Genomic DNA, 16,739 nt, shown 5'->3' on the forward strand with positions numbered 1-16,739 from the left:
CAGCTCATTACAGAGCTATTCAATCATTTCTGGGAGTTTACACTCCCAGAAAGATTTGGCCACCACGGGTGATGTGGGATTAATGAATAATAAATGTAAGATGTTTTGAATCTGGTTGGGAATATGTCTTAACAGTAGCTCACTTTTGGGCTTCAGAGCTGGAATATTTTCCTACGACTTAGTTGTTATTTCTCAAAACAGTGGCTCGTTCAAGGTACTCGGCACAAACCCTTTCTGATCTCGTGAAAAACGACTGCAGAGCAAAGACTTCTTTGAAGAGGAATTTATCTGAAAGTCAAACATCTTAGTGTGTGGAGAGTCTGTGTTCGCTTCTTATAGAAGCAGACGGGTTAAGAGAAGGTTTGCTTCATGTGGTAGAGATGAACCATTGTTCTGCCGCTCATTATAGATCTTAAAGTTGTTGTATTTTTTTGCTGGATGACTGAAAAGATCTAATTGAGAGGTGTTCTGGGAGGGGAATTTTTTTTCGTGTGTCACATGTTATTTTTTGCTGAGGTGTAGGACAGGAAGTCTGTTGCTTACAGCTTCGTTTACACTCACAAGTAAGCAGTTGACAAGACGCGACGTGAATTCATGAAAAATATAGATTTATTTCGAGATCCTTAATTAACAAGTGAAGACGATTTTCCAACAAAGCAGCGCGGCACCAGTCCATCTTGTTATCGTTACCAGCACATGTACAGAATTCTCAGCCTGGGCTAAATTATAATAAATAAAAGCACCATGCATTCGTGTCTGTGAAAGCTGCAGCTCAAGAGCCAGTAATTCTTAAATGACACAAACAAAGAGAATTTCACAATCTGCCATTTATGATTGAAAAAGCTTGAAAATAGTGGGTGTATTTTTTTTTTTTCTTTCTAAGTTTCTATCCCACGCAAACCGATTCAGTTTTGTGTACCGGAATCCGTTTGATTGCTGCTGCTATGCAAATTGGATGTTTTCTGTGGAAATATAACTGATGTGGGCAGACAAAATGAGAATGGAAATGTTGATTAAAGTATTTCTAACTGAGCTTGCGTGCAAAAAGGCCTATTTACACCGCATAATGAGTGTATGTCAGTCTGGAGGAAAAGTGAGATGGCAGTGCGGTAATGAGGCCTCTCTCTGCGGCTGTCTGCGGTCTCTCAGCTGCGTGTGCTGTACAGGTCTTCATCCTCGGGGTTGGACTGGCCGAAGTCCATGAGAGAAGGGTCTGCCTTGAAATCGGAGCCCTCTGGAGGGCGGCAAGAGAAATGCAGAACCAAATGACAGTCAAAAGCACAGAAATAGTAGCAATTAAACCTTAAATGCATTCGGAGAATATAGTCCAGTTGCTAAATAATCCGGTTATCCCACATTGTCGAGTTCACCATTGAGGCACTTGTGACGTTGTTGATACCCAGAAGCACAAAAACACCCACACATGCACCTTCACACTCTTTTCTGTTTTTTTTTTTTTTTTTTTTTTTTTTACCAGAAGTCATCTTGCCTTGTCATTCGTGGCCAGCTTTCTCTGAATGTGGTCTTGCAGATACATTTAAAAAAAAATGTGACTGAGATACGAAAGGCTGATATGTAGATAAGATCTGTGGATATAAAATCCAGTAAATTACAACATGAAAATAAAAAAATTGCACAAAATCATTATGCTGCTGCGTGAGTTATAAAATCACCAGTTAAAAAATAATTTCGGAGTTTGTTTGGATGCTACTTTGTGTATGCAGGGAGGTGCAACACGAGTTTTATTTTCTCAAAACAAAAACAATTCACTCATAGTTTCAGCATCATGCTAAAGTATCTCATGCATGATGGGGAACTGTCGCTCTGTTCAGCTTTAACTCAGACTGACAAGACTGTACAGAAAGCTTGACTAATGATTTATCCATATATTCTTTTCCGCGGTAACTCATTCACTCCTCGATCTGTCGAGCTGTCTCATACATAGAGATGGCTTCTCCAAAGGCAAAATATGATATGCGCAGTTAAGCTGTTCCAGCGAGACCAGCAACACATATCCATTTACATCAGACACAGAATGTGCTGTTCCTGAGGAGAAACTGACAATAGCTTCATCAAACTCCACTTAGTTTAGGAGTGGAATTTCAGGACAATTTATACCTGCCCACAAACTAGAACGAGACGCAGCACGTTTAAGTGGCTTAAAATGCAGGTAATTTTCAGAGGTGTGTGTGCGAGTCTGCATGCTTTAAGGGGTCGCCCCCCCCCCCCCCGATATTGTGGTCTCACTGAGATCTTTCCCACCACAAGAAGCCACGCAGTTTCATTCATTATAACCAAAAATAGACTGGAACCAAAAATACTTGTTCCCAGTGAAAACCAGATGCCAATCAAATCACACGGGGCTCATCATCAACCTCATGACTGAGCGTGTACTAAACTGGTGAAAACAAACTAGTATTGAGCGGTTGCAGAAGGAAACTCAAGTATTAATGCTCGTATGGATGTCTGGAATTTTAAAGATGGTGCCGATGTGTCAGTGCAAGGTTTAGCTGGATTACAGAATCAATGCTACAAGGCCAGAAATCCAGACATTGGTCTGTTTGTGTCATTGGATCTGTTGAGAAGAGACTAACTCCCAAACCAGAGCAGTGTTCTTAGTACCTTTGCTGCCTCCTTCTGCAGGTTGTTGAGTCGGCGTCTCCTCCAAGGCTGCAGCAGGTGGCTGGCTAGCTAACTCGGGCTCAGCTGATTCAACGTGGGGCACTTGAAGGAAATCAAAATGTAACCCAGGGTTAGCAGCACGGACATAAACTGAATAAAGAATATTAAAATGCTAAATGAACACTGTGTGTTAATGCCTTGTTATGGGTGACTAATAGCTAAATCGAGTGCAGTGTCAGCGTGCTGTGCAATAATTCGCTTTAGTTGATTCAAATGAAGTATTTGCATAAAAGTGGTGGCAGGAGGGACGACTTTATGGTCAGGAGTTAGCGGCGACTGGCGTCGCGTTAGTTTGCATGGCCACTGCGTCTTCCTCTCTGAAGGCACATTACGGGGAGGAATATTTTTGGTACCTGCTGGCCCGTCTGCTGCCTTTGGAGCAGATGTTTCTTCAGACGAAGGAGCAGACTGTATGCTCAGCGTGGGCTCCGCCACAGGGGACGGTTGTTCCTCAGAGGGAGGGGAGGTCTCTGCTGGCACAGCATTTGTCAGTGGATCTGGACAAAGATGAAATACGCCACCATCATCAGTAGAAGTCTTTGCGTGATTGTTTGAGAAACAAAGACCGAGACAGAAGAAAGGGTATCATAGCAGGGATATATATATAAATATAAAAAATACCTGTGCTGGTCTCTGTAGTGGATATTTCTGTGAGTGTTACTGGTGACATTTCCTTCGATGCGACAGCGGCGTCAGTCTCAGCTGATTCCACTTCTGTCCCTGAGACGGTGGAACTCTGCGCTGACTTGTTTGGCACTGTAGCAGACTAACAGCACATGAATAATAATAAAAAAAAGCTTTAAATTAATACGGGTTGACTACGTTCTTTTGACAACACAAACAATCTGGAAACAGAACAGAGCACTAGCTTTACAATCTTCCAGAGGTGCTCCCAAGTTAGATTTAATACACCGACGAAAAACTTCATATTCGACACAATGTGCGTGCAAAAGCTTTCATTTTCCGGTAACACGCAATGATCAGAAAAGAGCAAGGAAAGGAAATGGAATACAACAGAGGGATTTTTTTTTGAGCGAGTAAAATATGTCAAGGGGAAATCATTCAGTGGGAACTGCGTTGTCATTACAGGGGCTGAACCCACAGAAAGTACAGCTTTACTGTACTTTCTATTTTAAAATCAGCCAGCTACAGCTACACCTAATGTTGTAATAACTCAAAATGACTGTTCACCTGTGGCTGCGAAACAGCAGTCTCTTTGGGTAGAGGCTCCTTGGAGGCAAATAGTGAAGACACTGCAGCGCTGCTCCACTGCCCTGCAGCGTACACCTTTTTACCCGTCACCTTGGGAGCACGAGAGACGACGTCAGGATTAAAAAAAAAATTTTTAAAAAAATGATATGAATCATACCAAGATGTCGGCGTTTGAAAAAAAGCACCATTACCTTAAACACAGCCACCGCTTGTGCCGGATAACAGACAGAGGCTCCTGCGCTCATCAGGCCCAGCGGAAGAGCTAACCTCTTGAAACGAGATCCTGAAATTAAATTTCAATCGATGCCTTGAGATTAAATCGCTGGAGGACTACTACAGGCGGCTATGTTCGGAAAGGACACGGACAAATTGCATCTTATTTAGACCAACGCAGTGCACAGATTAAACCTGCTGGCGGTTGTGCCAAGCCAGTTTGAATGCAGGGCAGATGTCGCATGAGTATGGCAAACACACAATTGTTTCAGTGACAGAAACCTGATTTGATATCAGCATACGAATGACTCCACTATGAAAATGAGACAAGAACAAGAACAAAGAGTGCTGAGAAAACTGAAACACACAGCATGCTTGTTTGTGATGTGGTCGACTTCTAGGTAACTTCAGGGCCTGTGGTCTGATTTCTGATCACCAGAGATTAACCTGCTGTGACTGGCTGCTGCTTCACATGAATGAAAATGTGAATCAAATAGGTCTGCAACAAGTTTCTTTTTCATAACAAAACCCCGTGAGTCAAAGTATAATGCTATGTTGGCGCTAGCAGTGAGGGGGAGACAAATACATTTTCAAATTTACATCCAAAACTTGCTGCTACGTTCCAGATGTGCAGACGTCAACTTTTCTTTGATGTTTCACTGACTCTGTTCTCGTGTCATGCACCGCCTGGCCACAAAAAAAAATGTTGCAATGTGTTATTGGTTAGATTACAGCACACATTGGCTGTGGCATTGTTTTGATGAGATGTATTTCCATCCGGTGTTAAATTAATTGTTCCCCAAGATCTTATACTGACAATTGGGAGACTCTGACCACTGCAGAAGATTCTCAATGGGGTTAAGGTCTGGACTCTTGTGGTGGCCAATCCATGTGTGAAGATGATTTCTCATTTGAATCATGTGATTGTCATCTTGGAACATGCTCGTGCCATCAGCTTAGAAAAACCCATTGATGGAATAACCTGGTCATTCAGTATATTCAGGTAGTCCACATGCTTTTACAGTAGACACTAGGCATGATGGGTGCATCACTTCATCTGTTTCTCTTCTTACCGGTTGTTTGAGAAATGAGAAGCTACTCATTGCATCAGCTGGGGTTAAATAACCTGTTGCCAGCTGCAAAATAATCACCCATGCGGTAATTATTCAACAGGAGGTTTGTATCTATTTGCTTAGTTAAATCCAGACAGCGACTTTTTGACCATTCACACTGTGAGACTTGAGCCTCTGACTGAAAAATGGATTGTGCCATTTTCTGGAGAAAGAAGACAGGGTCTAACCGTCTTCTTCAACTACAGATAAATATCAACTCGATATCAGCTTAGTCATGTGATTATCACTGTTTATCTCAATTTTATGGCACCTGTCAGTGGGTGGGATATTTCAGACAGCATTCTGTTCTCAATGTTAATGTGTTAAGCAAAAAATTAAAAAAAAAAAAGGCAAGTGGAAGGATATGAACAATTTAGACCAAGGCCAAATTATGGTGGCTCGATGACTAAATCAGAGCATCTCCAAAAACTGCGGTTCTAGTTGTGTGTTCCCATTCTGTAAGTGGTCCAAGGATGAAAAAAACAGTGACTCAATTACAGGATTGTGGGCAGTCAAGGCTCAGTGATGGCCGTGGAAACTGGAGCCCGATCAGTGTGGTCTGAATTACTGAAGCTAACACTGCATTAAGATGTGAATGTTGATTCTCACAGAAAGTTGTCGGGACAATGACACTGCACCAGTGTGTTTTGCATGGGGCTGCATAGCTGCAGACCAGCCACGATGCCCACGGTGACCCGTGTCCTCTGCTGAAAGCGCCTTGAATGGACATACGAGCATTAGAAGTGGGTCACAGAGTAATGGAAGAAGGTGGCCCGGTTTGATGAATCGCATTACAGATCCATCACGTGAATTGTCGGGTAACACATGACCCCAAGATGCAGAGGTGCATAGCTGTTGCCGCACGGGCGTGCACGGTCAGCGATAAAGTTCATGTGGTTGCATCTGTCAAAGTAACACATAAATACCACAACTCAAGTTTCCCAGAAGAACATTACATTGTAATGATCCTCTACGTCATTTATGTCATAGTACTGTTTACAGTACAGTTTACAATTTAAATCGTCAGCGTAAATGGGGAACTGATAGTAACATTTAAAAAGACTGTGCCAATGCTAAACATTTGTGAGACTGTCTTTTCAGATATGCTGCCACTACAGTATCACACACGCCTGCATAGGAAATGACATTCTCTATTTTTTTGAGGCAATGAATAATCGTACATGATAATTTCACAAACGTTCAGTGTAAATTTGTTTTCTACATCAATGACAGTATGTTCCTGTTCACCCTAATGCAGCTCAGTTTATTAAAAGCTATTCATGAGCCGATGTGTGATAGCAACGCTGTTGTTGCTTTGAAAGTTTCAGGCTGAACCCCTTTTGTTTTGCTTGGATAGTTAAAATAGAGCACGATATACTAAGTGAGTGGGTAGCTTATTTGTTTAACCACGAGTTGGGTGGCAACATGTGAAGGTGGTTCCAGATTTGGGTCAGTTCCGGTACGGTTTGCAGGTTGGAGGTGGATGTGGGTATGCAAAATTTGGACAAGCACAAGACACAAGTTAATTTTATAATAAAAACAAACATACAATAAAAACAAATATGTAATGCTAATGCTAAATATCACACAGTCCTGGTGTAGATACCATGTGAAGTCAACTTCTGTAAAACTTAACTTATTTCTGCCTTTATTTACACAAAGGGAAACAGATGGTTGCCTAGGAACCAAAGTACTTGAGCAGTACAGATAGGGTTGGCTGTCAGACCTCAGCACCCTTTGATAAACAACCAAGCATGTGCACACGGAAAAATGTGCTCCAAGTTAGAAGATGACGATTAGATGCTCGTATATTGTGACATGACATGAGCGTGGTGATTTACGCTGATAAGCTTCGAGATGGTTGTGCAGATGATGAAATCTCTGTTCCTTGACGACTGAACGTGTATGATGTAATGACTGGCGGTTACCTTTCCGTGCCAGGAACATGCCAAGTAGTCCAGCCATGGTGATGGTCCCAAATCTGGGTAGAAAGTCCGGAGGAGGGTCTTTCAAGTAATAGAATAAGTCTGGGAAACACAGGAACACAGTCAACATGCTGAAGCACATTGCCACAAATATTTTATTCAGCATGTAAATAAGGCTTTTAAACTGCTAAAAACTGGAAAATCAATAAGAGTATAACTCTAAATAAAGTGTTTGTGTCAGGGTAAAACTCAAGGTAGTATAAGAGCAGATTTTCATCTATTACAGTGTCTCAATGCTTTGTAAGTAGCGATGGATAAAGGGAGGATATAAAGGATAAAAGGCAGATTTCTAAATGTGACCTTTGTGGGCCTACTCTTACTCACCCTCTCCGGCATGGTAAAGATTCACACTCCCCCTTTTCACAGAGATACAGGCGCCCTACAGGGAACACAGGACAAAAGTGAAACCACTACAAAAGGGGCATTGGCAGCAGAGCAGAAACGGATACATGTGAGTCAGTTTTAAGTCAGTGTTTTTTTCCAGCCTTCCACTCTATCAAACTGTCAAATCTTGCAGCAAGCCTTACAGCTGCGGAGCGAACTGCAGAAACACTACTTCCTGTCTAGCTCCTGAACTTTGCACAGTGCAAAATAGTACCTGCACAGAGCACCCGCAGCATGTAGGATTGTGCTTTGTAACCGCAAGTAACAGGAAAAAAAAAAAATCAGGGTTCAGGTGCGAGATGAGCGACATGACACATCTTCACTACATCTTAGCTGTAGTTCTAAGAACATACTTTGTGCTAATTTATTTGTTTCTGTTTATGCTGAAAATACTGAAGAGGATGTGAAAGTTAGTTTTGTAGAAGTTTCTGTGAAGCAAATTTTGCAGATACAACACTATGTAAATACCTTCACAGCCTGGAAAACCGGCAGTACGCTCTCTCTGGCTGTTGTGATCCCTCTCTCAATGGTCCCCGGACTCTCTGGAACAAACTTACCCTGAGCAGACTGTGGCAGCGGCGTGTACACGTTCAGCTGGGGGCAGAGGCGTGTTATCAATGAGTTGCAGTGAACTGAAATCTGTCGATCCAGACTTGATGGGACAGGCATACCTTTCCTCGAGACACCAGCCCATCAGTGGGAGCTTCATTCACTGTGTACACACGGATAGAGGCTATTCCCAGAACCGTCGGGACGGCCACCATCACCACCTAGCACAGGAAAGGAGTACACATCTAATTATAATGCATATTAACATACAGTGATAGAAGGAAAGGACATGAGTAAAATCAGAAGAAAAAAAAAAATAATATAAGTCCATTACAGGTGAAGAGTTAACACCACAGTAAAAACTCTTACTACACATAACTATCAACTTCATAATGCAAGACGGAAAACAATACAGCACATGCAGTGTAACCATACATTAATGACTGCACTGCATGTAGTGTATTAATGGAGGGCACCTCTAACGGAACGTCATTTTCTATGCTCAATGTTTTGATTATACACTTTCTGGTGAACACAGTTGTCAAATACTGTAACATCAAAAATATTAGTAGCTCGATACTAAACTAACTTAACGTTAATCTTAAATGATGTCCAACACTACAGAGCGTGTACTGGATATGGTGGAAAACTAACGTTAACTGCCTCCCACTAGTTATTAGGCTAACTCACGATGACGCCAGTGCTACCTCCACATTAGTTGTGTCTTCCAACAGCTGATAAAGTCACGACTGACGAATACAAAAAATAACAAAACAGATACAATTTGAGATCTTTAATTGTGAGGCCTCTGGTCAAATTGAAGTCAGCTAACGCACAGCAGAGCGCTGTCTGGCTGGACTCATCAGCGAAGCTCACACAGTGGACGTGGTTAGCAGCAAAGCTATTCCCGTGCCTGAAATGTGACATTCCGTTTAAATTAAAGGTTCCGGGACAACTGTCGTTAACGCACGACCTACGCATTCAGTGAAAACACACTGTTCAAACGCCTCAAACTTTGCCGAAGAGAAAATGTCAAACATTCACCTTGGCCGCCATGACAGCGCCCCTCCTTCTTCTACGTCGTCTCCTTTCTTCTTCTCTGGACTCTGGCAGTCGGCTTCGACTCGTCCAAAACGCGGTCGGCTACTGACACCTAATGGACCAAAACGGAACTGCATCTGGACTTGATGACACTCGGCTTTATTGGTCAAGTACCTTATGTGTCCACATACAAGGAATTTGACTCCGGTTACTTTGCTCACTTTTACACGGAACTTAAGTAAAATAAATAAATAAATAAAAACGCAAAAAATAAAACTGTACAGAACAGATTAGACTTTAGGAAATAAAATTTGAAAAATAAAAGGCAAGTGCAGAAATATACAACAGTGAGTATGTACATTTAATGTAGAGTTATTGGTCTGTACTTACTAGACTGAGAGGAGGAGTCTAAACAGAGTGTCCAGGGTTTGAGAGGTCTGTGGGGATTCTACAGGCCCGCTTCCTGATCCCAGTACAAGTCCTGTATGGAGGGAAGGTCAGTGCCAACAATCTTCTCTACAGACCTGATTGTTCTCTGCAGTCCGTCTCTGGTATGTCTGGTGGCAGATCCAAACCAGACTGTAATGGACATGGTGAGGACAGACCGGATTATCGCACTGCAGAAGATGATCAGCAGCTGCTGGGGGCAGGTTGAACACAGGAATGTGGGCTCACGTGTGTTACTCAAGATTCCTTTTGGAAATATGCCTGCATGAAAACAAAGTGAAAAATATGATTTTTCCCCCCCCACAAATATTTTAAAAAGTAAAACAATTAGGATTGACTGCTCCATGTAATTTCACATGTAGAGATGGTCTATTAGGGGCCTTGTCGTTGAGGCGCCAGAACCTTTGTTGAATCATAAGCTCCAGGTTCATTGCATGTTTATTAGATGAGCTGAACATCTGCGTCTTCCATTATGAGTACATTCTATGTCAAAATATAATTAAAACTTCTTGAACTTATGTAATTGCTAAACGTGTTGTGTTCAAATGAAATAACCATCAACTAACTTTTTTTTTAAGGACGTGTATAAATCACATCTGAATGAGGTGAACTTGGTGGTAAAGAGGTTTCAAAAGCACAGTAGCCAAACATGAAATTTTAATTTTACATGATATCCTTATTTCTGATTCGAATAAGGTTATGACTAACCACATAGTTTAACCGTTTCCGTGTACGCGTTTATACATGTGTATGTACATGCATATATGTGTACAGGCGTATGAGTGTGCACCTGTACCCGTGTATACACAGGTATGCACGTAAACATGTGTGTTTACATGCGTAACACGTGCATACACATGTACACACCTATACGTGTGGATGTGAGTGTGTGTGCGTGTGTGTGTGTGTGTGTGTGTGCACGCATATGCGCCCGTGTACACGTGTCAAACACATCATAAAAGTACTGTAGTGCTATTTACGAGTGAAGACATTTAAACTCAAGTGTATCACTCCTAAGTTCTATAATTTATCTGTTTTATAATTAACCATACAGTTATAAACGCTTGTTTCAGTTTGCTCAAAAACATTTTAGCATGTAGAAATATAGGGCACTGCATCGACTCTTCATTTGAAATGATTACAAACTAAGCAGAGAACACTGTAAAGCCACTTGAATAATTCAGAGAAACGGCACACATAAACAGAACATAGCTCATAGTGCAGAGGATTCGGTTTATTGAAGTCAAAGTTTAACAACTTAGGTTTACAATCTGTATTTTTTGTAATATATATTCATATATATGAAACCAAAAAAAGGCTACTTTAGGAAGAATAAATGTAATTTTCTGTCTTTTTTAATATCATCTTTAGTCAGTTTAATGTACAGAATAACAGTAAGCTAATATTATTCTTGAAAAAGAGCAATATGTTCCTTTTTTTTTTTTAATGTCGCAGTGCAACTTACATCTTACACACCTGTGCAATGTACCATGAGGTGTACACCCCTGAAAGAACACACAGTGGAATCTCCCTTTTCGGCCTGTTTCTGCAGGTCTACACACACAAGGATCTGGGAGGGATAACACAGTCAAGTGCCTACAAATTAAAACTCTCAGGACTCCATAATCTACAGTATGTCGCCTGCTCAGCGGAGCAGCAGTTGGAGAAAGAAGACCAAAACTACAGATGAGAAACGGAGAGAGGTCTGCTGACTAAAACTGTACCGTAACTCATCTACAGCTGTGTGTGTGTGTGTGTGTGTGTGTGTTTCTGTAGGAACACCAGTCCAGTCAGTCCTTCGTTGCCAAAGAGAGGATTGGGAGGCACAGGGAAAGTGCTTGCATCATTTTTGTGATACTCTGAAATTAACGGTTCAAAAAAAAAACATGAGCTATAATCTCTGGAGTGTGTTTTGATCATTTCTCTACAGTGTGACGTGATGAAAAACCTGAAACTACACAAGAACTACAGTCAAATAGGAAGGATAGGTGAAACTGAATGCAGCAGGTGCTACGCTTGTCTCTCAGAGTCTTGGTCACCGGGGGGCACCGTTGAGTCCTTGGCCCGATCTTGCAGATGAAGCGAATCTCACAGACATTACAGACCATTTAACATAGAGGTCTATGACCGCCCAATAAAAGTCAAACATATGCTTTGAGGGAATGTCAAAATATCTTTCCTTTGAGAACTACAGATGTCTCTCAGGTAACATTTTCTATGTAAACCAAAAACATCAAAATCAAAACATCCTGTTTGGATGCTGTAAAGACAATCTGCATTACAACTGAGTAGTGGAAAAAAAAAGAAAAAAGAAAAAAACTCCCTCAGCGGTTGTTGTACAGTGTGTGTCTTCAAATGCTAGCTAAAGAAAAAGAGAAGACCGTGAGCACATAAATAAAGTCATTCTTCAACAGTGCGTTTGCATGTATCATGCGCTACAAGTCTAATTCATCTTGCAATCATGAGAGGAGGAGGAAAAGGAAAAAAAGAACACAAATGATCCACAGTATTTTACCCTGTCCATTCAAATCAGTCCCAGGCCCGTTCTCATGCAACACATCACCAGGAGAAGGCTCAGCCCAGATTTCACCCAGTCAAAAAATTTGTCAGTCAACTGTCAAGCGGCGGCGGCGGTTGTCGTTCGCCTCCTAGTTGTTCGAACTGCTAAACACCCTGCACCTACAGAGTGAAGAGGGGGACACTGCAAAACCTTGGCATAGAATACATCATACTTTACATTATAACTATGACACAAAACGTAAATAGATTTATATATTCTTCTATGTTTAAATATATTTGTAGACTGTACACAAATCTTTAGAAAATGAGACGGCAAATGCTTTTACCTGATATTTGAACAGCAATGGTAAAGAGGCCGATGAGACATAGACCCTGTGATGCAGCCAATGAGATATAGAGATATAGAAAGTGCATTCTTTGTAGTGAGTGACTCCTTTGAAAAGAACTCTCTAGCTCTGGCATTCGCTGTTTAAGGAGGAAAGGAAAAAAGGAAAAAGAAAACTAAGAAAAGAAATCGTTGCACCCACACAAATACATACTCTCTGTCTTCCCCTCCGCTACCTCTAGAAGCATATCACAGTGGTAGTGGAACGCAAACATTTACATCAGTATACACAGCAGTATACACATATACACAAGTCTTTGAGGACTGGAGAGAGAAGAACCAAAGATTAAAAAAAAAAGAAAAATCTATATTAAAAATAGAGAGGGAGGAGATGAAGAGAAACACTGACAGAGAGAGGAAAAGAAGAGTCGTAGAATTGCACTCGATCAGAGGAGCCTCCTTACGCAGGTAAAACTTCACAGTTTGAAATAGTGTGCATCGGCCCAGCACGACGGGTTCGCGGTGCTCGTGACGCTTGTTTTCATGTGTTCCTTGGGAAACGGCAAAAAAAATAAAATAAATAAAAATAAGGATAAACCAGCTTTATCGGCTACCTCTCACAGTCTTACCCCGGAGTCACTGCCCTTACTATCCCCACACAGTCCCGTGAGATCAGCCCGGAATAACAGTGAGGTCCCTGTAAATCAGGATTTGCAATGAGAGAGGAAAAAAAAAAAAAAAAAAAAAGACAGAGAGAAAGAGAAAGGGGGAGAACTGGTGGCTCTGGGTGCAAAGTTCTTCGGTACAAAAGTACAGTGCTGTGGTGAAAAGGATTCTCCTCTGTATTGCTGCTACATAGCTCCCCCTGCCCCCTGAAATCAACAACAAAACAAACAAACAAAACAAAAAAAAAAGCAAAACCAAGGGAGTACAAAGGAACGAACGTGTTAAAAAGTTATTTTTTTTTCTCCCCATTTTTCTTGACAAGCGTGTGGAGTTTATGCTGAGTTCCATAGACAAAGGAAGATTAATGCTTTCTGTTCAGGCATGCAATAGGCACCCTGTGGGGTCCTCAGGATTATCAAAAGTTCATACACGCAGGTCTCAGACTGTTCCCTCTATGATATTTACACATCTTACAATGTGTGTCCCTGTGTGTGTGTGTGTGTGTGTGTGTGTGTGTGTGTGTGTGTGTGTGTGTGTGTGTGTGTGTGCGCGTGTGTGTGTGTGTGTGCTCAGGGTGGTGATCAGGAGAGAGAAGGGTTTTCTAATGTAAAGCTCTGTGTTTGTGTACGTGAGTGTGTGTCAGTTCAGTCTTCATTTCTTTTTCTCACACATGTGTCTCGATGAAGGAGTGTGTGTGGGTCATGAGGGGAGCGGCCAGCGGGGAGAGGTCGTCCTGGCCGTTGGTGCCGGGGCTGAGCTGGCAGATTTCTGAGTAGAGCTCGCTGTGCCACTGCTTCCACTCTCTGAAGGTCTGGGAGCACAGGCCAGGGTCCTCCAAGAGGGCACAGATCACCTCCAGCTCTGACTCTTTGGCCTGTGGGAGTGAAGAGGTGTCACAGGAGTTATTAATTCCTCATCGTTTTCTTCCCTAAAACTTTGCTACACCTGGCTGCCGAGTCTCTCGCGTTACCTTCAAGGTGCTGCGGAGCGCTCGGACCCGGTGCAGCCTGTCGTTGAGGAGGGGGTCCCTGGCCCTCTGGGTGAAACAGCGCCGAAGCTCCTGCTTGCTGCAAGGCCGTGGGTCCCCTAGGGCCGTCACGTTGGCTTGCTCCAGGGCCCGATAAAGCTGCTCTAGCCCGTCCAACTGCTCTGGCTCACGGCCCTCCGACACTCGCCGCTCCCTTCCCTCAGACACCCTCCTCTCTCTGCTGTCCACTCTCAGCTCCCGTAGGTCTGAGACGGGAGACAACAAGGCAGAGTCAGACTGGTGGTGGACAACGATCGTGTGGGCATTTACTGATTATTAAAAATTAAATGCAGACAACATAAATATGATTGCTAAATGTTTAACTTCCTGAGACCCTGCGTCCTCATATGGGGACATTAAGTTTTGGGTTTGTGGCAGCTTATTCTCTTTCATTTTTTTATGTAATAAAAGTGGACAAGATTCAAAACTCTTCAAGTTTTACAATTGGAACTTGTTTACAGTATGATTATTAACTTTTCTAGTTCAATATGACACACCAATTCTATCAATAGCAACAAGCTATGACTTTGCTAATTGGCATGTACTAGATTGAGGACGTTGGGACTTCATTATTTGCAATTCTGCTTTTGCACAGCAATGTTCAGACAGGAAAATTAACAGTTTTATATTTTGTTACATATCAGTGATTTTATAATAATAATGAGTATAAAAATCGCCATGTCCACATATGAGGACATCAGTGTTTTCCAAAAACTACTTCCTGTTCAAAGACGATGCTTAGTTTTTATAGTTTTTCATTCCCACTAATCTCAAATAAAGAGCAATGGAGAAATTAAACTGCATACCAAACAAGTTATTTCAGAGAATTTCTGCCTATTTTTACAAATATTTTTTGTTTTGTTTTGGACAGGTTGCTTCTCTTCACACTTCATCCTCAACTCATCCTTTATGTGTGGAGATTTTCTGACCCCTTCTAGAAAACATGTTCATTTCAAATTTCTGAAGATTTCGAAGGTACACCGATCAGGCACAACATTATGACCACCTGATCTAGGTGGGTGGTGGTACATGCCTAAGCAACATCCACACGAATGCCAGGTCCAAAGTATCCCAGCAGAACATTAAATTGTCACAAGATGGTCAATGTTACTCACTTCTGTCAGTGGTTTTAATGTTATGGCTGATCGGTGCATAATGTTTCACAGTAAATAAGCAAACATAATTTCTTCTGATGCTATGGCATCTCCAATTCACTGAAACTGGCATTATTCATTGGTGGAATGTGTACTTAAATAAATAAAATAAAAGGTCTTAAAATTATTAATTAATTTTGTGTAAACATTACATCTATAGGCGCTAGTAACTTCAAAATGCTTTCCTTGCTGATAGCGTTACTTCATTAATTAATCATACATAGCAATCGCATAGATCAACCCAGATAAAAAAATAAAAAATAAAAAGTATGAATACTAATTTGCTTTTCTTCTCTTTAAAAAAAAAAACAAAAAAACAACTCAGCTCGGGCATGAGGGAATCAGAATATTGTCCTATCAAAGTCCTAACAACAATGAAATCAGAATCATAATCCAAATTCTAGATATAATTTGACACATTAGTTTGAGTACTTAAACTTTTAATTTTTTTCAGAGTGAATAACAAGAATTTTGAACCGTTGGCATTTCATAATTTTACTGCACATCATGGTTACTTATAATAAATAAATTAAACACTTTGATCAGTTTAGCCTTGGCTACAGAAGGCTGTGTGTCCTTTTCTTACCCTCCTCCTCCTCAAGCATATCTGCAGCCTGTCCCTCTGCCTCCTCGTCTTCGCTCCTCTCCTCCATATGGATCGAGGTGTGTAACAGTTTTCCCGGCATTGGGTCCCTGTTCCTGGGCAGACTCTGGCTCCGCTGCTTGTGAGACCGTCGGTGCGTGTGGCTGTGTGTGTGCGGCCCCCGCTCCAGAGGGAAGGGCCCGTCCCGTTCCCTGTCCCTCTCGGCGGCGTGGTGTCTCCGTACGGGCAGCGTGGCCTGCCTGCGTCTCTCCGGGGACATGCCTTGCCTGCCCAGCCCTCCGTAGTAGCCCATCTCTCCGGCCATGCTCCCCATCAAGCCGTACTCGCTCTCCCCCGGCGCCGTCTGGAGGAAGTGAAGCCCTGCGCTGGTCAGAGGGGTCTCGATGAGGTCCTGCCAGGAGCGCCGCTCGCGGTGGGACGAGCGGCAGCCGGACGAGTGGGTGCTGGTGCTGCCTGTGCCCGTGCCCATTCCCATCCCGTCTCCACGCTGGTCCTCGGCAGAGGAGTGGGAGTGCGTGGACTCGCTGGAGAAATGGCGACCGTGCTTGGGCTCCGGGAACGGGCTCGAGGAATTGACCTGGAGAGGGAGAGGGGAGGTGGAAGACACCATCTGTGGAGGAATGGGGGAGGTGGAGGCACTCATCGGTGGAGGGAGTGGGGATGGAGTGGAGCGCATGAGGCTCATGGAGCTCACTGAGCGGGGCAACTGGTCGTAACTGTGGAGGAGGTTAGCCTGAGTGGGCCGTGGGTACGTGTCATGGTCAGTGCGAGGAGTAGGGACACAACAAACAGAAAAGTGGAATGTGAGCACAGATGAA

At 42.6% G+C, this 16,739-nt stretch overlaps 2 protein-coding genes across 6 annotated transcripts in view; both read right to left on the reverse strand.

The window, feature by feature from the left end:
• Window positions 1-587: 587 nt before the first annotated feature.
• On the reverse strand, window positions 588-9,251 carry apool (apolipoprotein O-like). Of its 2 annotated transcripts, none has more exons than XM_047585711.1 (11): window positions 9,182-9,251; window positions 8,260-8,358; window positions 8,057-8,182; window positions 7,529-7,583; window positions 7,148-7,246; window positions 4,086-4,177; window positions 3,874-3,984; window positions 3,304-3,448; window positions 3,036-3,179; window positions 2,623-2,724; window positions 588-1,234 (listed from the first exon to the last, which is right to left on the reverse strand). In XM_047585711.1, exons 1-11 carry the CDS (start codon window positions 9,191-9,193, stop codon window positions 1,146-1,148), a joined length of 1,074 nt encoding a protein of 357 aa, XP_047441667.1. In that variant the 5' UTR covers window positions 9,194-9,251; the 3' UTR covers window positions 588-1,145. The 2 variants fall into 2 exon arrangements, with proteins under 2 accessions (XP_047441667.1, XP_047441666.1); XM_047585710.1 differs by lacking the exon at window positions 9,182-9,251 and adding an exon at window positions 8,974-9,090.
• Window positions 9,252-10,838: 1,587 nt separating this feature from the next.
• si:ch211-26b3.4 (connector enhancer of kinase suppressor of ras 2) overlaps window positions 10,839-16,739 on the reverse strand; it is a 63,107-nt gene continuing 57,206 nt past the window's right edge. For 2 of the 4 annotated variants that reach the window (XM_047585917.1, XM_047585916.1), the window contains 3 exons: window positions 15,904-16,654; window positions 14,107-14,369; window positions 10,839-14,010 (listed from right to left, as the gene is read on the reverse strand). In XM_047585917.1, coding sequence (XP_047441873.1) covers window positions 13,801-14,010; window positions 14,107-14,369; window positions 15,904-16,654 — 1,224 coding nt within the window. In that variant the 3' untranslated portion in view covers window positions 10,839-13,800. The remainder of the gene's footprint in view (window positions 14,011-14,106; window positions 14,370-15,903; window positions 16,655-16,739) is intronic. The other 2 variants (XR_007112899.1, XM_047585918.1) reach the window with 2 other exon arrangements.

This window comes from Mugil cephalus, chromosome 5 (genome assembly GCF_022458985.1).
Source record: "Mugil cephalus isolate CIBA_MC_2020 chromosome 5, CIBA_Mcephalus_1.1, whole genome shotgun sequence".
Classification (NCBI taxonomy): domain Eukaryota; kingdom Metazoa; phylum Chordata; class Actinopteri; order Mugiliformes; family Mugilidae; genus Mugil; species Mugil cephalus.

Excerpts from the sequence above, each read along its gene's own strand:
- apool (XM_047585710.1), bottom strand. The coding sequence starts at position 9,000 with ATGAGTCCAGCCAGACAGCGCTCTGCT. Across the intron at positions 3,985-4,085 it reads AAGCGGTGGCTGTGTTTAAG|GTGACGGGTAAAAAGGTGTA; the intron begins GTAATGGTGCTT and ends CGTGCTCCCAAG. Across the intron at positions 1,235-2,622 it reads TGCAGAAGGAGGCAGCAAAG|AGGGCTCCGATTTCAAGGCA; the intron begins GTACTAAGAACA and ends GCCGCCCTCCAG.